Genomic DNA, 20,837 nt, shown 5'->3' on the forward strand with positions numbered 1-20,837 from the left:
CGCTAGCCTCGGTACATGGACGCACACCACCGAATTAATGTGCTTAGTGTGGCCGCGTGCACTCAACTTTATACAATCTGTTTTACAAAACCGGTTTATGTAAAATTGGAATAATCCCGTAGTGTAGACTTCAGTTATTCACTCCAATTTAAGGTTTCGCACTGCCGGTAATACAGTATAACATTTTTAGAAAGTCTCTTGCTACAAGTCTATAATACATAACTAAACTACTGTTGTATGTAAAGTAAATAAGGTTTTTCAAAAATGTTTAAGAAAGCTTCATTTAAATTAAATGCAGAGCCCTCCAGACTGGTGCCAGGACCTGGGCAGTGTGAGGGCCACTGAAAATCAGCTCATGTGCCCGCCTTCGCACCCATGCCATACGTTGCCTACCCCTGCTTTAAAGGAAACAACGAATTCAGAAATTAAGCAAAGCTTTTGTGGTCATTGTGCCTAAGCACGGACTTCATTACTTAAACAAGGAAAAGTGATCCCAAATGAGACACCACTTGATCAAATCTGTGATCTCAACAGTACCTTATAAAAATGGTCTGGCCTGACTTTTTAGGCTAGTTATACTTTTAATTGTAAATTCCCTTTCCTGTATAAAATTTTTTCATTTCATGAGCGAGCCAAAGGTTTTGCTTACCTTTTACCTATTCAGCTTGGTGGTGATTGTTAGGGCTGGTCTTCGCACAGTTTTGGAGCACTATGGCAGTATCACTTTAGAAACTGGCATATTTAAAGCAATACAAATTCCTAGTGTGGATACACTTACAGACCAGTGTGAAGGTGCTTATTTTATTCCCATACATTATAGTATTATGAAACCCCTAAAAGCAAACTTTAGTCTGTAATGGTAGTGTTAGCCATCTTGCTAGTCAGGAGGTCCCCTACTTGGGTGATTTATTATTTAATTTCTGGCATTAACTTTTCTATTTTTTTGCTTGCACCAAGTTTTCACCCAAATGTCAATGTATTGCAACATTGGCAAAAGCCCCTGCTAGTTTTAGTTATACAGGAGAATCCTGCAGTTCCAAAAGTACTTTACTTATGTTTCTGAACTCACTACCCCTCCGCCCCATAATTAAGTTTTGGATTTAAAATTAATGTCCTGCTTTTGATCAAACCTTCCTGTTCCCATGGATTTAAGGGTGTGTCTCTGTCCCCTGTGGCTTCGTCTCCACCTTATTTCTGCATGTTTTAAAATGCAGCAAATTTATTACATCATTGTCCTGATATTACTGTTTCCTTGTTGGGGTAAAACAAAGTTTAAGTGTCAAAGTTGTTAAAGCTTTGTGTAGAGTTAATGCTAGGTTTAAGCATTAGGTCATCTTGTTCAGGCAATATAGGATTAGTGCTATTATTATTTATTATTTCTTTGGATTTATGCAAACAGTTTATAGAAGTAAAATAGGTTTCTGGATCCACGTGTTCCTGTCTATAAAAAAAATATCTCACATTGTTGCTTAAGTGCAATTTTTGCTTCTCTGAAAAGTGATTTTTGAATGGCATTGTGAGGTGGTATTTGATATTTCTACCACTGATATCCAAATCAAATCTTCTGTTTATATATTAAAACATATTGGTCTTATTACGCATCCTGCTAAATCAAATTGGATTATTCTGATTCATGGCACCAATTAGCAAAAAAGATTCTCTGACTCTGTGGAAAGCTGTATTTGGTAAGCAGAACAGAATCCAGTTCCCTCTTTTACAGTTGGAATAGCTTCATAGCATAAAAAGGAGATCAAAAAAGTGTAATCTCTGAGTACAACAAAATAAAGTGTACACAGTAAAATAACCTTTGTGCAAGAAGGTGCAATTTTTATAAATTAAATTTCTAGAATATCTTTAGTTATATAAATATACTAATTTGATATCTGGCAGTGACTTCTCTGTTTGTAGTTAAGTTTAACTGTTATATTTAGATCTTTCTTGAAATCTTTTCACTTATTCTTTTTTCTGCAGCATAAAGAAAAGTAAAAATTATTATGAAGTACTTGGAGTGTCAAAAGATGCAGGTGAAGAAAGACTTGAAGAAGGCTTACCGAAAGCTTGCTTTGAAATTTCATCCAGACACAAAACCACGCACCTGGAGCAACAGATGCTTTTAAAAGTAAATCAAAAAAAAAATCTACAATTAAACTTTGTACAGGGAGAAAGCCTTTTAGAATATAAGGGGCCCATCTACTGTACAGAACTAGCTGCGTTAAAACATAGTGGTTTAGTACTGATTAATCCTATCTGCATAGAATGGACCAAGCAACAGTTTGTTGTGTAGGTCAGAAAAGGCCCTTAAATAACTACTTTTTCAGAAAATGATTGGTCATATGTATAAATTAAGGGACATCTCAATGTATACATGTAAATAAGACAAAATGGTTAATTTAATATGAAGACATCTTATATGATTATGCATACTATGCCATAACAACATTTACATATTTATCATTGCTTTTGGTCCATGGGGCATTTGTAGTAATAAGGGCTCCATAGCTCAAGAACAGTACTTACTGGTGGTAGCTGTTACAAAACTATGTTTTCAGATATTTCTATCTTGTAGCATCCTAGCTAAAAAAAAATGCAAAATCAAAAACAGATTTGCATTATTTAGTATATCTGTACTGGCAATAAAAGTTTTATAATGTTAACATAGAGAAATTAATTAATGAAGACAAGTAATTTGTTTTCCAGTGTAAACATTGACATTTGCCATTCTAAGCATTTAGACTGACTATGCAAAATCACATCAAGAAAATTCAGGCTTGGTTTAATGCCAGTGCAGTTGGATGAGATATAAATTTGATTGTGCCTTTGCTATTGGAGGCTTTAAAAAAAACAAGCAGTTTGCATCAAAGTGCAGTTTTCACTCAGTCACATGATATGCTATGTTACCTTTTTCTTAGAGTATTGTATGTATAACTTTTTTCAGACAAAAACAGATTTGTTCAAAACTGGACCAAATTCCAACTGCCTTTTGACCAAACGCTTCCTCAATTTAATATCCAGAGAGCTAGGACTGCCAAGATTTCTCCTGGATCAGGCTAAATTGCTGATAAGAAAGCTTTTGGTGAAAAAGCATCCTTTAATATTGCACACATACTTGAAGGAAAATGTGAACTTTTCAGAAATAATTGTTTTTCTCAAGTGCAATCTAACTATGGTATCTTTTCATTCTTTCATTTTACATGGTCTTTTGTTGGGTGATGGAACAAATCAAAATACTGTCAAGCCTCTTATTTCTAGTTTAAACCCTGATCAAAACTTTCTGTGTACATCTCGCCAAAAGTACTAATTATGACACATTAAGGGTTTAAAATGGGAAATAGATTACTCGTAACAATCAATTTAATGCTAATAATTGTCTTAATATAGTTATACATGTTCTTGATAGCTAAACTTTCTTCTATAAATTATATAATTTGTTTTAAAAGGTCACTGCCAAATTTAAAAAATAGTTTTTAGATTTTTTCACCTTGTGACGAGTAATACTTTCGAGTATTAACTTTGAGATTTCCAAAATCAAACGTTCATTATTTCACTCTTCATTCAGGTTGCACGTTTTAAACTAAATTACTCGTTTTCTGGTTCTTCAGCAAATGCACATTACTTCAGTGTTTGGGTTGAAAATGGTGCAGGGGAATGTTGGAGTCCCAACTGCTTTAATAGGCGTGTGTATTTTTCTTAACACTTCAGAAGTATCATTTGATCAGTCTCTGGAGTACTGCCAGACAACTTGTATTTATAATTTACTAATCAAGAGGGTTGTTGGGTTTTTTGTTTGTTTTTTTAAGAAAATCTACTTAGTGTAGTGTTTGAGACTAGTAGATCACATGGTATGAAATAAGAATGTAAGACTATTTTCTCAATACAAAAACCAGATGAAGATTAAACTCACTTTTCAAATCTCTTGGAACATATTTTACTATGTGGTCCAAGAGTGTCTTCTTTTTATTTTAATAACATTGATCAGTCTCTTTTTATTTCCTCTAAATTCCTTTTTAAAAAAAAAACTTTTTGAATTGCTATGATGTTATTAGCAGGCTGTGATCTTTCTTGGCACAACATAAGCAAAAAAAGATTACTTTAAAAAAATCTTGTGTAAAATATTTTTTGCAGTAGGTTTTCTTCTTGTGTATTTGTTATGAGCTGACTGACTTCTCTCTAATTTCTCTCCACTGCTGAGGATGTCAAACTCTCACCACCAACTTTACCCTGAGGCAGAGTAACCTTGATAACTGTATTCGACGTGTATGGTCTATAGCACAGCTTCCGTGTAATCTCTGTAGCTTGGTCTGTCATTTAAAAGCAGCACTGCTAGCAGTGTCACATGACAGTTTAAAAAATATGGCCCTAGCTGCACCTCAGTAACCAAGATCAAGCACACACAGGTCAGGTAATTCCAAAAGTTAAGGTTGATTCACTAATATTAACTCTCATGTTGTATGTGTATTTTCTATATGTCTTACTCTTATTGAATGTAAATCTTAATGTATTATTCTTATTAATATAACCCATAAAATATACAGGAGACGCTGCAAGGTAGAGCTAATGTTGTTGGCTCAAGCCAAACTTTTGCAATTACCTGATTTTTGAGTTCACATTAAAGCAATGTTTTTTTTTAAATTGCAGTGAGGGGGAAATATTTCAGCAGATGAAGACATTCCTTTGAAGATATAAACATAACTGTCCAGCCTTCTCTAGCTACTTTACCATGATACAGGGCCTTGGAAGGACTAGGGAACCTAAGATGTTTCTGGACACCCTGTTGCACTGCAGTTTACTTTGTAACGTACAGTATCACCTATGAATGATGCTAATCTTCAGCAAGTTCTTGACTGAAACTACAGCTGTAATTACAGAACAGCTCTTACGGTTGATTTGTTTGAGCACTCTTTGTTCCCTGTTTCAGAAATTGGAAACGCATATGCTGTGCTGAGCAATCCAGAAAAACGAAAGCAATATGACCTTACAGGCAGTGAAGAGCAGGCATGCAATCAGCCTGGCAATGGTAGATTTAATTTCCACAGAGGCTGTGAGGCTGATATTACTCCAGAGGATTTATTCAATATGTTCTTCGGAGGAGCGTTTCCATCAGGTATTTACTCATTAATATTTCATGGACATTTATCAGAGCTGTACTACAGAGTTCATATGATTTTTAGAATATTTAATCCAAAATATTATTTTCCTAATCTACTGTAAGCAAGTTATTTTCCTCTGTGTATTGCTACATATTAAAGTTGTTAGTTTCCTTTTCTGATTGCTATGGTGACCTCAGGAGAACATGAAATCATAAGTTCATAAATATTGTAGGTTTTCAAAAATAAAACCTTGTTTATTTAATGCACCTTTCAAAATATAAGACGTTTAAATAGGAGCTGTTTTAAATGTCACACTCCGTATATTAATTCCCCAGTCTATAGTCATCAAGGCATTTTAGTTTCACGCTCATCTTGCGTGTTTTATAACTGGTGTTTTCTTGACTATTGATGTTTCTTTTTGTAGGTAGCGTACATTCATTTTCTAATGGTCGAGCTGGCTACAGTCATCCTAATCAACACCGTCATAGTGGACATGAGAGAGAAGAGGAGAGGGGTGATGTATGTTTGAGTGTTTTTGACTTGAAACTACTGCTAGAGAGAGAAGATTGTAGTCATATACATGGCATGATTGCAGGGGAATCTTTTGCTCTGTAGGAACACGTAAATTTGCAAGTGAAATATTTTACAGGCCTAGTGTGGGGCACCCTAGCTCCTTTGGTAAACAGACATGAGGATTTGCATAAAGTGAAGTACACAGAACAAAAGGTCCCAAACTAACATCCTAAATTATTTGAGTTAGTTTCTGGTCACTAAGAGCTTGTCTATACTTGAAAATTAATTTGGATTAAGTAGGGCAGATGGATTTAAATCACCAAGTGGAAACCCTTAATTTAAATAATCAATTTTAATGAACTTTTCTATCCGTAGTTCAGTTATTTTCTAAAGAAAGTTTGCATCTTCATTGGTTGATATAACTATTAACATATGTTGATTTACAACTAAATAGTCTTTACACTAGATGTGGTACATCTTTTTGCTACCTAGCAGGGTACACTCTAACTATATGAATTTATTTAAGCAATTATATATCATAACATTTTCAGGTTATTAATTTTACATTTTAGTATTTTAAAAATAGTGACTGATATCGCTTATATACTACGTAAATTTTGCTCATGATTTGTGTCAAGCTGAATTAGGATGGTAACTGGAATTTAATTAAACAGCACAAAACTACAGAATTTATTTTAATTAAAACACTAAATGTTTTGGATATATAAACTTCTCTTATCAAAACATGTTGCACATTTACAACTAAATTATAAGAAGTTTAGGCGTTAACATAGTTTGTATTAAATTGAGATTTCATTTTTAAATAGGTTTATTTTTAAAAAGGAACTTCTTATAATTAACAAAATAAAAAAATCCAATTTAAGAATCCGATTTTTTTCCACCTTGATATTAAGGCAGGAACTTAATTTAAAACACAATAGCTACTCCTGAGAATAACTTCATAGGTGGATGCTCTTGTTCTGGAGTAAGTGTGCCTTATTCCCATTTATCTTAATTTAATCCACTTTTAAAGTAGAGAAGAGCATTCACACATGCAGTTACTTAAGAATAACTGTTCTGCACTAACTACAGACAAGCCCTAGGTGTGGCCTGCTGTGTACCTGCATTTAGCTACTTATTTGACGTCTACATAAACCTGGTCCAGTCTATTGTCAGTGAAAAGACTTATTGACTTCAGTGGGCGTTGAATTACATCTCTGGAGTTTTGAATGCATCTCTTCAGTGTTGTATGATGCAATATCTATTGCATTCCTGTTAACTAATTAATGCCATTTATACTTAGATTGTAAGCTGCTTGGGAAAGCCTTTTCCTTGTGTATGTGCAGTGTCTAGCACAATGGGGTTCTAATTTTTGTTTGGGGTCTCTAGGCATTATTACAGTACAAATAATAATTATTAGTGGCTTTGGGGTAGGGATATCTGACAGTGCCTAAATTTTGTAGCTGGTCTGAAAGTAGTTGGTCTTTTGGATTTTTAGATTATTAAACCCTGCCAAATTTGCGTACTATCTTGATCCTGATTTGACGAAATGTCCAAATCTTATCTGTTCTGTTCCATAGGGAGGCTTCTCTATGTTCATCCAGCTGATGCCTATTATTGTATTGATCCTTGTCTCTTTGTTGAGCCAGCTGATGGTTTCTAATCCTCCTTATGCCTTATACCCAAGATCGTAAGTAACACTGATTTAAATTTGTTAAAAAAATACTTCTCCATTTTTAAAATGCCCTTTTTATTTCTTTGCATGTCTTTTTTTAACATCTGCATTGTGGAGTCATCTTCTACTTGCATCAAGTCAGGAAGTTGACAAAAACAACCTCCTGACCTGTGTTGTTAAGGTCTGAATTATAATGAAAGCTGGAGAAATTCTCTATTCTCCCCTTCAACCCAGAGTAGACTTTTGTTACAACATTTTATCCCTGCCTGTCTGGAAGGGAGTAAAGGTATTGAAACTCATGGCTATTTAAGATGGAGGGGTATCTGAAACTCCATTTTTTTCTTAAAAGAAATAACTCCCTTGACAAATCATCCAGGAAATAAATAGTGAATAGATTTAGCCTACTTGCTATCACTGCTTGAAGGGTTCTCACTCTCTTGCAGATCTGCTGAACTTCACATAAGGAAGGCTCCTTCTCCTGTAGAGTTTGAGCTCCACAGGAGAGAGATGTTCTTATCTTTTGAGACCAAGCTCCTGTGATACAAGCACCACTCCTCCAGAGCATGCACAAACCATGAGTTTTTAATCCACAGTATGCCAGCATGCAGGTGGATTTGTCAAGGGCTGCAGTAAAACATTTTTGAGTGAGATGCTGATGGTTTTGATTGCTGCAGGGTAGGGACCTAATTTTCTGTTTTGCCAGGTTCCAGTGTTGTTTGTTGTTATATACACCTTATTTATTTATAAGGTTTTTAAAACAAAGATGACTTACTAAAATGACTTTTGGAGATGGAAAGAGGTAAAAGGCAGAAGTTCTATTTTCATATGAATGTAAACATTTTCTTCTGTTAAACATGACATTGACACTGCTTTTCATTACAACTTCGACTTATCTGTACCTTGAAATAGTGTACTCAGTGAAACCTTATTGCTGCTCTTCACCAAGGGCAACATTTGAAACATACACATTGTGTATATAAAAAGAATAACAAGCATGTGTATCTTACAGTGGTACAGGGCAGACCATCAAAATGAAAACAGAAAACCTGGGTGTCATTTATTATGTCAACAAGGATTTCAGAAATGAATACAAAGGAGTGTCATTACAGAAGGTGGAAAAGAGTGTGGAAGAGGACTACGTGTCTAACATTCGAAATAACTGTTGGAAGGAGAGGCAGCAAAGTAAGTTTACCCAATGAGTAATGTTTGGCACTTCTCAAAAACATGTATTACCATGAAAAGCTTATTTCTGCATTAGAATAGAATTAAGTGATGATTTTTACTAAAAAGCGTTTATATGTGATTGGCATGAAGGAACCAATATGAAGGCAGTCTTTCACGTTTGTTGCATTTTAAAAATACACCAAGTAGTCTGTGTTAATTCCCAAGGTTTTCATTTGATGACTGAAGGAAACAACTGCCACCTACAAAACGATAGATTTGTTCTGTTACCTGTGATCATTTCTTAAAAAGTGAACTGCTGTAATTTTTTAGCATTGAATGACAGACTTATTTATTTGACTACTTTTGGTAATGGAAAATCAATACTCTTCATTACCCCTACCCTGAGACAGCTCACAAAGCAGTTCTGAATCTGTTTTATGTCATCCCTGTTATGGCAGAATCACTTCTTTTCCCACACATCCACTTCCTTGTTAGCCATGTAGCTTAGCGTTTGTTCCTCAGTCCATACATGGGGACAAGAATGCTTTTTTTTTTTAAACAAACACCCAATGAAGGAAAGTAGAAGGAAAACTTACTCTGACCTGACATCTGGAACTTTCTGTATTTAGTCCTGGACCAGACTGAAAATGACAAATTGAAATTTCAATATCATGTACCTCTTTGGGGCCCAAAATAAATGTTTCACATTCTATCATTTTATCTCCCTCCAAGAACTAGCAACTTGTGCAATACCAGATCTTAAAAAAAGGTTGTTTAGCCTATTAATTTTTTTCTTACCACTTCAATTCAGATATAATTTAACCAGCTACTTTTTAAAAGGGATAGGGCTCAAATCCAATCCTTTAATACATGCGAGCGATATAAAACATTGTCAGATTGTGAAAGCAGGGCTGCAAAAAATCACATCAAAACTGAAGTGAGAAAGCAAAATGACCTGTGTTTTAACATCTAATATCTCACAACCTACAGGGACTAGATATTCTTTGGACCAGTACAGAAGTTTACAAAACCATAAAGTCTTCCACTCATTGGTCATGGACCAATCAACAGAGAGAAACAAAAATTAGATCCCTATTTTTTGTCCCTTCAACATAAATTAACATCCTTTAGAGTAAAACTTAGAGCACATCCTCTTTAGTACTAGAGTTGGACAAAATAATTTTTTTCCCATGGAAGATTTTGAACAAACACTTTTCATTCAGTTTTTGAGAAGTTTTGAAATTAAATTAAAAAATTTTAGTTCAAAATTTTGAGTTTTGAATTCTGATATTTTTTTCTCCTCTCCCCCTCTTCACATTCCGCTTTTTTCCCCCAATTATAAACACTGATGCGATAGAGGTTTTGGGTTTTTTTAAGTGTATGAAAGTAGGAAGGGGTACACTTCCTCACTTGTTTATGGAAAGTAAATACACATAGTACTTTCTCTAATTTGTTTTTACTTTTTTTTAATTCAGATTTTTTTTTAAAGAGTATATTCTCCACCTTCTCACACTAAAAAAACCCACACTTCTATCCATCATCATCCTGAGGGGAAAAGTACAAAAAAGACAGAGAAATAATTTTTCCTGCTTTCTGAGGTTTGTTAATCTCTGTTGCCCCTTATGCTTGCTTTTTTCCAGTAATAAAAGGTGGGGGGAGTAAACAAGGATGAAAAGGGGATGGATGAAGATTCCAAAAGTAAAAAATCAAAATAGTTCAGTTTTGAAACCTAAAGTAGTTAGAAATGAAAACTTTCATTTTGAAATTTCCTGTCATAAAATGTGGTCAAATAACATTTTCCTGCATAAAAAAAAAAAAGGTTTTCAGCTAAATCCTATTTTTCTACAAGATACTTTTGCTATTTAGAATAGGAAACATACAGATTTATTTGTAGATTTTTAAATGTCAATGTGACTTCTCTTTAAAATATTGCTTAAAAAAATGAGACATGCTCGGGTACTAAGATAATAAGAGTGCATAGGTACCATCTCATAATAGATGCTACACAATCTTTCTGTGAAGTAAAACCATAATTTTACACACCAAATTGGATTTTCTGCTTCAGAATTCCTAGGTAGTCCATTAAGTCCATTGTTGTTTCTCCTTGATCTATTTTTTCATATTATCCAATTTATGCTACATTTCTCTCTCTCTGCTCTAGCAGTGCTGCGCTATCACTTGTTTTTCCTAGGCCAGAAGTTTCTAACACAGAGACTCAATATTCCACATCAGTAACTTCCTTCTTTACTGCTCCAATCTTGGATGTCTTATCATGTCTTGTAGTCAGACTCAAAGATCTACTCCTAATGTCCGCCCTGGTTGGTGGTTGATTTTCTTCAGCCCACTCATTCCTCCCTGTTTTGGGTGCTATGTCTTCAAAATGAAGTTAGAGGCCTTCCCATACTGTGAGCCTGAAACACTTCGTAGTGAGATTTTTATTTATTTTTTTTTAATTTGGGAATGTTTTTGAATGGCCTTTCCTCTGCAACCCTGTGGTCTGCTTTCTGGGGGGGGGTGGGATTAGCAGTTATGGGGGATGAGGGATCAATAGAGGCAGATTACTTGGCTGTCTCCTTAGAATTCAGACTACAGCAGCCATTTAGTTCAGCCACATGCTGATCCCCTACCTGGATTTGCTATTTTAACCATATTATAGTGAACTAAATATTCAAATTTACATGTTTAAACCTGGAAGAAAATAAAACCCCAAAGCCTCCCCTGCTTTGATGAGATATTTTTTAAATCAATTTTTGATTTAGAGAACTTCTGCAGAATTCCTACCCTCTGCATCCCTCCCCACCTTTTTTTTCGTCTGCATCTTGCATTATGCAAAAACCACTGTAAAATAGAAACAGGTGTTAACAAAGGGACTACACAATAACTTCAGTTACAGAGTTGATCAGTCAGAGCTCTGGTGGGCAGAGAGCACACAAGGGGCTGCTTTCTCCACCTGGGCCTCTTAGCAGTTCTCACTGTGACATTTCATCACTATCAGCAGAAAGATTTAATTATGAAAAAAGAGGGCATCTGCAGCTTGTACTCAAAGGGAATAAGCTGCAATTTTTCCAGAACCTTTCTGTCCTAACTAGAGCTGTGTGCAGCAGTTACATCTGCAAACACTTTCAAGGGTTGGGAATTTGGCTTCATTCTGAATCGGAATGGAAGCCTAAAACTTTTCAATGATCTGTGAAGGAAAATTCCTGAAAAAAATCATTTCAGGTTGAAATGTTTTGTTATGACAATCTAAATGTTTTGTATAAACAATACAAAAAATTTAAAAAAAAATCAAAATAGTCATTTCAAAATGAAAAATCTAAACGTTACATTCCAAAAAGTTGAAATGTGATGTTTCAACATTAGAACTTTTTTCAAGGTTTGTTTCTGAAATGAAAGTGAAATGAACCTATTTTTGCAAACTGTTTCAGTTTAGACAGAATCACGTGTTCCAGTGGAATATGATTCCATCAAAATTCTCCAACCAGCTCTAGCCCAAGCTTTAAAAAAAAAAAAGAGGGGAGAGAGGCTAGGGGAGATTATAGCAGCTGTCAGGATGACAGAGCTCTGCTAAAGATGGGGATTCCCACTTAAACTCTCAGCTTCAAAAATCAGTATTACATAGTTAGAGTCTTGAAACGAGGGGAATATACACTCCAGTTTCTTAGAAATCCACATTTCAGACATACAAGAGGATACCTCAGAGGTAGAAAATATGATCTGATTAAAAAACATTGGCAGATTCTGAAACCAGGGAAAGGAGGGAAGGAAAAGACAATACTCTAGAGTAGGTACTGGCAATGGCAGAAGTGAAGCTGAACAAGAGTAGAGTCAGAAGTTTGACTCTATTTAATAAATACATCGGAAACAATATGTCCTAGATGGTGTAACAAGGCTCACTCTGTAATATGGTAATGCCCTGTTAAATTGGAGGGATTTGATGAAAATTTCTCATTATGCAGTAATATAATCATTTTGTTTGTGGTGTTTACATGGCATTGATGTTGTAAACATATTAAAACTTCCTAAATAGCTTTTAAAAAGAAAAGAAATAACAAATCCTACAAATTAGCATTTCTGTATGTGTAATAAGTTATTCCTGCTTTGTATTTTATTTATGAAACTATCTGCTCTGTGTTCAGTGGTGCTTTTTTAGATGTCATTCTTTGCTATTTTAAAAACTTTCCAAAGCTGTTTGTCTTTTAGTGAATGATTTATTAGTTAGAATTTTAACCTGAGACCGAAAAAGAGATGTTATACGGATCAGATACTCCACAATGTAGGACTGGTAGGCATTCCTATAAAACAGAACACAGGGATTATTTTATGCCGGAGAAATTGTATATTTAGTGAACTAGGCAGCTAGATCTAAAAGGCATTTAACTCTCAGAATGGATTTTGAACACTGCCAGGATAACTAGAGGTGCATTATTAAGATCATACATAAGATCATTGACCACAGAAGTGAAGTGGTCAACATCTTTACTTAAGCAAGTAATGGGGGATAGGGAATCTCTCTGAAATCTGTAAGTACGGATTGAAATATAAGAACACTGAAAGCCTGTTACCAGCATTGAACTTCAAACTAGCAGCAACGCTGAAGCCTGCAATAAAACTACAAATTGATGTCACTATGATTATTAGTTGGGAGCAGAAAACGGTGATGCAAGGTGTGGGGAAGATTTAGATGTCAGACGCTTGGGGTAGTTCTGAGTGAGAGAGTCCTACATACATGTACAATTAGTAGTTTAACCCTAAAAATCTTTTTCTTTTTTAAGAAACAGATTTGCTGTACGCAGCAAAAGTATACCGAGATGATCGCCTCCGAATGAAAGCAGACTCCTTGGCAATGGACAACTGCAAAGAACTAGAAAGGCTGACCAGTATCTATCGAGGAGGATGAACTAGAATTTTAGCTGTGCATCCTTAAGTACGCTATTATCTCTCTCCTGTCAAGTGAAGAAGAGATTTAGTTTCATCCTGAAAGCTGAAAAGAGGGTGGACGTAAAACTCTACTGTGTAGCTGTTTCCAGAATCCTTATGATGAAATTTCATTTAATGGCTTCTTTACCTACTATGAAATATAGAACAAAGTCAGTTTACATATTTTAATTGTTTAGATTTTATTTCAAAGGCTTCCGTGAATTCTTTCAGCAGAGAGAGTAGCTCAGAAAGGATGCCACTCTTGTAGAGCCTTAGTCATAGTGGTTCTCCTCTAACATTTGTCATGTAAATATCTATGGAAAGAACACTTTGTGTATATACAAGTTAAATGACTTTCTATTTAAAATCTCAGAAATTTAGCTCCATAAAATATTTTGTTTCACTGATGAAATAAATAGTATGACTACATCACTCCGTATTCAGATGTCAACTGTGAGTAGTTTAAAGAAAAAATTTTAAACACTTTATCTGTAACTTTATGTACAATCTTCAGGCTTTACCAGCTGAGAAGAACTTGATATTTTAAAAATATAGCAGTATATATTCCTAAATATATGTTGGGATAAATTGATTTGGCGTAGAGTAGCAGTTAGCTGTTGTTTTTAAGAATTTCTGACCAATACTAAGAAAACTAAGAGCTTCACTAATCTCTTTTAAAGGTAAATATTTGTAAAGTGCTGTACAGAAGTTATGAACGTTGCTTTTAGGACTTGGAGTAATTTACAGCAACCCTGCCCTTTGGTATTTCAGTAGAATACAAGTCTATAAGGATGTTGAACATGCATTCCCAGGTTCCTTATTTTTCACTGAAAAGGTAGAAGGAAAACCTGCAATAGTAATTAGAGTTTTAAAAAAAAAAAAAAAAATGTTTCCTCTGGGGTGATTTGCAGTTTCTCATTTCACGCTAGTATCCTGAAACTAATTCCCTTTCACTCATCACAAGTGGAACAGGAAAATCACTGCTCAAGTCAAGATTTGTGCCTTTTAACACTTCTGACAACTAACTATTAAATGCTTAGCTGGTTTGTAATCTGCTGTGATCAGAGCTCCACAAATTCGATCAAGTACAGGAACAAGAGGCAGTTACAAGATAGAAAGTTGTTTCAGTCCACAGTGTTGCTGGATGGACTTCCTATGAAAACATACTATTTAACTATTAAATAGAATGAAGTATAATTTAATTCTATGGACTGAACATGTAAGTTATATATATCCTCACATGCTGTCACAAAGTAAGGGACATTTTGAAAACAGCTGGATACAGGGTGTATGCTGCCTATAGAAATAAATAAGTGTTTTGAGTAGGTGAAATTTCAACATCATTGTACTGTTTGTCAACGCAACATAGCAAAATATTGTGTCTTTCATATGCGAATTCTGGCTGTTTGGTAATAACGGCAGTACATTGTTAGAGAATTTCTCTCTTTAAATTTATCAAATTGCAAGGAGACATAACCTGAGAGTAGAATTTAACAGTGTGACTACTTCAACTGAAGTCACTGCCCTATTCACTTCATTGGGCTTACTTTAGATTTACACTGGTGTACTTTGTGAGCATAGTTAATCCTTAGAGCAACATTAAATGCTGCTAATTTGAGCAGCCCTTAAGCCTTTTGTGTGTACCTTTTCTAAAGTGTCTCACTGGAAATGCCCAGTATTGTAAATGGTTGTGTAACGTGGAACAGGCTGGCTAGTGACGTAAAAAGCTAATAGCTAAACCAAAACATTCTTGGTCTTTTGAAAGTAGTCTTCATAGTACAAATCGAAGGTGAACTTCAAAGCGAAGAGCTGAAAACTGAAACCAAGCAGGGTTTCTGTGCTGAATGTCCTCACTAACCAGGTTTTGGGGCAAGGAGAGAGGAATGATGTATCTTCGCATTCATCTGTTTATTTTAGAAATCATCCAAATGTTTGCAGTTTGCCTTAGAAGTAAAGCAAGCAAGCAAATGTGGATTCCCTCAATTCTAAAAGTATCCTGAAAGCATCATAAATATGCTAATTTGGAAATCAAAATAACATCAAAGAACTTGTCAAATTCTCTATATTGTCTTAGTAGAGGAATTTTTTCAATGGTCTTGAACAAATGCACTGGCCTCCTGTTTCATAGATACACCTGTATGCTTGTGGGTGCCATTTTTTCAGTGAACACAAAGGGAAATGATTTCGTAGTGTGTCTATAAAATATTGGGGCTGTGAAACCACAGTTAAGAAATGTGTTTAATAAAGCTGCTTACAATAAAGATATAGTTACTGCACAGTTAGAACTAGGCTGCTACATTCCATTGAATTATAAATTATTAGAAAAATAATTACCTTTCTAAGAATATTCTGTTTCAAAAACATGTTTTGATTGGTTGCAAATTGCTGCTTAACACTTGCTAGATTAAGTATTTGCAGTCTCTCTTACTGAGACCAGGGTATGAGGACTGGGGAAGTATGGATATTACTTCCCATACCTGCCTACCTTAAAGGTAATCTGTAAGGATTCTTTTAAAGTTGCACAGAACCTGAATTTCTCAACCAAAAAACAAGCTGAGAAAAATCATTTAACAAAACAGATCCTTGTAGACCAACTTGATATGTAATAAAGAAGCAAAGCCAAGCCCATTTATTTCCTTTGCAACAGTGACTTCTAAAAAAAATCCTCACAAAATAACATCTCTGTTTTAGTCAGTTGAGAACCCTGATTTGTTACCAGTTTAAGGTAATATAGATTTTTGCACATTTGGTAAACATTTCAGTGGATGTTCTGTTTGATTAACTAAAACCAAACTTAAAAGTGAATTTAGGACTTTAAAAAAAAAAACTTATTTTTAAGATTAAAAAGACAAAGTTTATAGCCATTAAAATATAGGTAGCACTTTATTTTAAAGGGACAGAGTCAACTTAAAAACTTCCCTCTGGAAATCTTTGACCTATTATTGTTACGAGTAAGAGTGCTATTATTGATAGATTGAAGGGGAAAAACAGTATCTATTTTTCAAGATTATTTTGTAGTAGTTTCACTGACTGACTCGCTATTCAAGGGAGTCTGTGTCCTCTGTGGATCTTTCACACAGCAAGAAGCAGAGGAATACATAGGAAAATGCGATAGTAAAACCAAAAACTGACAGGGGAACTCAAAGGTAGGCATCATTACCTGAAACTTTCACCCTTTTTATTTAATTCACCAAAGTCATCATAAGAACGGCCATACTGAGTCAGACCAAAGATCCATCTAGCCCAGTATCCTGTCTTCCTACAGTGGCCAGTGCCAGGTGCCCCAGAGAGAATAAACAGAATAGATAATCAAGTGATCCATCCCGTTGCCCATTCCCAACTTCTGGCAAACAGAGACTAGGGAAACCATCCCTAGCCATCCCGGCTAATGGCCATTGATGGACCTATCCTTCATGAACATATCTAGTTCTTGTTTGAACTCTGTTGTTGTCTTGGCCTTCACAACATCCTCTGGCAAAGAGTTCCACAGGTTGACTGCATTGTGTGAAGAAATACTTCCTTTTGTTTATTTTAAATCTGCCTATTTAATTTCATTGAGTGACTCTTAGTTCTTGTGTTATGAGAAGTAAGTAACATTTCCTTATTTACTTTCTCCACACCAGTTATGATTTTATAGACCTCTATCCTATCCCATTAGTCATCTCTTTTCCAAGCTGAAAAGTCCCAGTCTTGTTAATCTTTCCTCATATGGAAGCTGTTCCACACCCTAATCATTTTTGTTGCTCTTTTATGTACCTTTTCTAATTATAATATAACTTTCTTGAGATGGGGCGATCAGATCTGCATACAGTAATCAAGATGTGGGCATGCCAGAGATTTATATAGAGGCAATATGATACTTTGTCTTATTATCTGTCCCTTTCCTAATGATTCCCAACATTGTTAGCTTTTTTGCTTGCTGCTGCACATTGAGTGGATGTTTTCAGAGAACTATCCACAATGACTCCAAGATCTCTTTTTTGAGTGGTAACAGCTAATTTAGACCCCATCATTTTATATGTTGAGATTACATTTTCTAATGTGCATTACTTTGCATTTATCAACACTGAATTTCATCTGTCATGTTGTTGTCCAGTCACCCATTTTTGTGAGATCCCTTTGTAACCCTTGTAACTCTTTGGAATTAACTATCTTGAGTAGTTTTGTATCATCTGCAAATTTTGTCACCTCACTGTTATCCCTTTTTCTGGATCATTTATTAACATTGGACAGGACCAGGCCTAATACAGACCCCTGGGAGACACCACTATTTACCACTCTCCATTCTGGAAACTCACCATTTATTCCTACCCTATCTTTTAACCAGTTACCAGTCAATGAGAGGACCTTCCCTCTTATCCAATGACAGCTTACCTTGCTTAAGAGCCTGCACTGCAGCCTTCTCAGCTTCTTTTCCAAAGAGAACAAATATCACATTCCACAGATATATTGTAGGTGTGATCAAAATATTTCATTATTTAAACCCCCCGTTTTCCTGTCCCTTTTAGTACTTGTACTGTCACTCTAGCAGAAACCAGAAAATGTGGAGCTCAGATTTTTCAGGCCCTTGGAAGTAATTTTGCTGAAGATACAGTGCTTAATGACAATTTTACATAGCCAAATACTTTTTCCCCTCTTAGGATCTGAGTTTGCAAGCAGACTTCTGTATACAAACACCGTGAAGCTGCTTTCATTGAAATCAATAGCAAAATTCGATTTAATTGAAATCAATGTCAAACATACCATTTATTAAATACAATACAGTGTAATTTAATTCCATGGACTGAGTATGTATGTTATATGTATCCATGCTGACAAATTAACGGACTTTCTGAAGCTGTGGGATACAGGGTACGTGATCCCTGTAGAAAGAGTGAGAGCGTGTTTGAGTTTAGTAGGTGACAGTGATGCAGTTGCTCTTTGGGGACTTTCAGTGGGGCTCAATGTGTGTGGTGGGGGAGAGGGGGGAAACAAGTGGAATTAACCAATTGCAGGATCAGCCCTTAGCAAAGCCATTGCATTTTACTTTTAAATCATTCTTGGTGTACAGTAAGGAACAATGTAATCTTAAACCTCTGTTTACCATTCACATTTCCCCCCCATGTAGCCATTTTAATTATACCAGAAGCTCCCATGATCTGTTAATGAGGTCACTGATTGCAGTTGAAGATTTTACAGGGATCTTATTTCATTGGGAATCTCTTTAGGAGTTACCTTAGTAGCAGCAAATCCATTATCATATCCTATGTTCCTATTATTATTTTTGGTAGGAGATGGTGCGTCCTCAACTTTCATAAAAACTAATTGCCCTTTTCATATTTTGCAAGAATGATTTGTTTCTCTTTATGCCTGACCTGGTGATTGGTTTGTTTTTAACAGAAGGCCAAATGTTCAAAAGTATTCAGAATTTGTTGTGGAGCTGGATTTTTCAAAAGCGCTTAGCTCCTATTTAGGCACTTAAAGCAGTCAGATTTTCAAAAGTTTCCAGCAGCTCCTATTTAGTACAATATGAGCTGTTGGGTGCTGAGCTCGTTTGAAAATCTGCCCCTGTGGCCTTGGGCGGTTGAAATTGTTGTTTATGTTACAAGCATCTGAACAAGCAAAATACTGAATATTTAGAACCACTATTTGTATGTTATAAAAATACAGGCAATCTTGCATTATGTGACACCATATTCAAAAGGGGAAATGAAGTTATGTTAATACATATATAGTATCATGCAGATCCATTGTCATATAATCCATGCGCGTGCAAATACTAATATATGCATACACATATATCTATCAAAATACATTTACAGGAAATGGGCCTCAATGGGGAGGAGCAAGTAAGTCATGAACTATCTTTATAAGGTCTGTGAACATTTCAGTCTTTCACCTTCTACTGTTACCTTTGAGAGTAACGTTGTTGGCATTCAGTTAAAAAAAATTTTTTTTGAATCCATTTTGCTTTTGGGGTATTAACCATCATAGCAGAAACACTGATAATATTCTGAAAATGGGTAAAATTCCCACAATGCTTGATTATTGTTAATTGACAGACTTTCAATTTTGATCTTTCAGAATCTTCACCTTTTTCCTAACCAAGTCAGCCTACCACTTGAACTGTGTGGATTTTAATCCACTGAGTAACCACATGGTAAATTTAGGTTCATGATCATGAACCAACACAAGAATCCCTTTCGTCCATTAAATCTGCATGAGCCATGGAGATAGAGGAATGAATGAACACAGTGATCAGCATGTCCAGTTTTGAGCATTTAACAGAATAGATGGCTGCATCTACATTTCTAATCCCATTAGTTTTAGCTGTAGAAGGCGGGCGGTGGGGGGGGAACTGATAGGAAAAACTTGGAGAAGGAAAAAGAAACCCATCCTTTAACCTTCATGCAGATCTAGTCTGTGTGTTTAAGGGAAAGTAGGTGGAATGAGGCCTCTTGGTAATCTTTTGGATGATTTTGTAATCTTGAAGGAAAGCTTCAGGTTTCAGGCTCCCTTTTGAGTTTGGTTACCCTCACTATTAAAGATATGAATTTTTTCCAATGTATTTAAATAATTTCCTTTTTAAGCATGTTGAACAGAAACCTAAATATTCCTTATATTAAGGGTTTATGTGAAATGTGGTTTTTAAAGCTTCTTTGCATGTATAATTTCCCTGACAAGTACATAATTCCTTCTCACTCAATACCAAGGTTTGCTGGTCTTGGGACCATGAGACTTGTGAATACTGTGTGTGCATGTGTGTATATATTTCTTTTCCAGCTAATACCTCAAACTTGTGATAGTTTAATATTGTGCTACTGTAAGTTTGCACAGAGCAGAGCTTCCATTAGGAATTAAAATTATCCATCCAATTTTGAGGATTCTGGTGTCACTGATCTTTAAATGATTTTTTTTTTTTCAGTATGTAAGCATTCCCATTACAGCCAAGGTGGGCAAACTTTTTGGCCCAAGAGCCACATCTGGGTATGGAAATTGTATAGCGGGCCATGAATGCTCATGAAATTGGGGGTGGGGTGCAGGAGGGGAGGAGAGCTCCAGTTGGGGATGTGGGCTCTGGGGTGGGGTCAGAAATGAGGAGTTCAGGGTGTGGAAAGGGGCTCTGGGCTGGGACAGGGGGTTGGGGTGCAGGATGTGTGTGTGCAGGCTCAGGTGGGGCTGGGGCTGAGGGGTTGGGGTGTAGGAAGGTGCTCTGGGCTGGGCTGGGGGGGTTCAGAGGGCAGGAACAGGGCTGGGGTGCAGGAGGGGGTCAGGGTGCAGGCTCCAAGTGGCACTAAGCTCAAGTAGCTCCCAGAAGCAGCGGCACATCCCCTTCTCCAGCTCTTATGCAGAAGCGTGACCAGGTGGCTCTGCCCTGTCCGCAGGCGCCACCCCTACAGCTCCTATTGGCTATGGTTCCTGGCCAATGGGAGCTGCGGGGGGCTGTGTGTGGAGCCTCTTGGCTGCCCCTACACATAGGAGCCAGAGGGGGGAACATGCCA

General features: G+C 36.0%; 1 protein-coding gene across 1 annotated transcript in view; it reads left to right on the forward strand.

Annotated features, from left to right (window-relative positions):
- The window catches only part of DNAJB14 (DnaJ heat shock protein family (Hsp40) member B14), a 42,965-nt gene extending 22,755 nt beyond the window's left edge, over positions 1 to 20,210 (forward strand). Inside the window, 8 exon segments of the mRNA XM_075066231.1 lie at positions 1,972 to 2,032; positions 2,034 to 2,081; positions 2,083 to 2,119; positions 4,916 to 5,101; positions 5,512 to 5,606; positions 7,181 to 7,290; positions 8,285 to 8,457; positions 13,212 to 20,210. Of these exon segments, the coding sequence (XP_074922332.1) occupies positions 1,972 to 2,032; positions 2,034 to 2,081; positions 2,083 to 2,119; positions 4,916 to 5,101; positions 5,512 to 5,606; positions 7,181 to 7,290; positions 8,285 to 8,457; positions 13,212 to 13,336 (835 nt within the window). The 3' untranslated portion in view covers positions 13,337 to 20,210.
- Positions 20,211 to 20,837: the final 627 nt, after the last annotated feature.

The sequence above is a fragment of the Chelonoidis abingdonii genome, chromosome 5, assembly GCF_003597395.2.
Source record: "Chelonoidis abingdonii isolate Lonesome George chromosome 5, CheloAbing_2.0, whole genome shotgun sequence".
Taxonomy (NCBI): domain Eukaryota; kingdom Metazoa; phylum Chordata; order Testudines; family Testudinidae; genus Chelonoidis; species Chelonoidis abingdonii.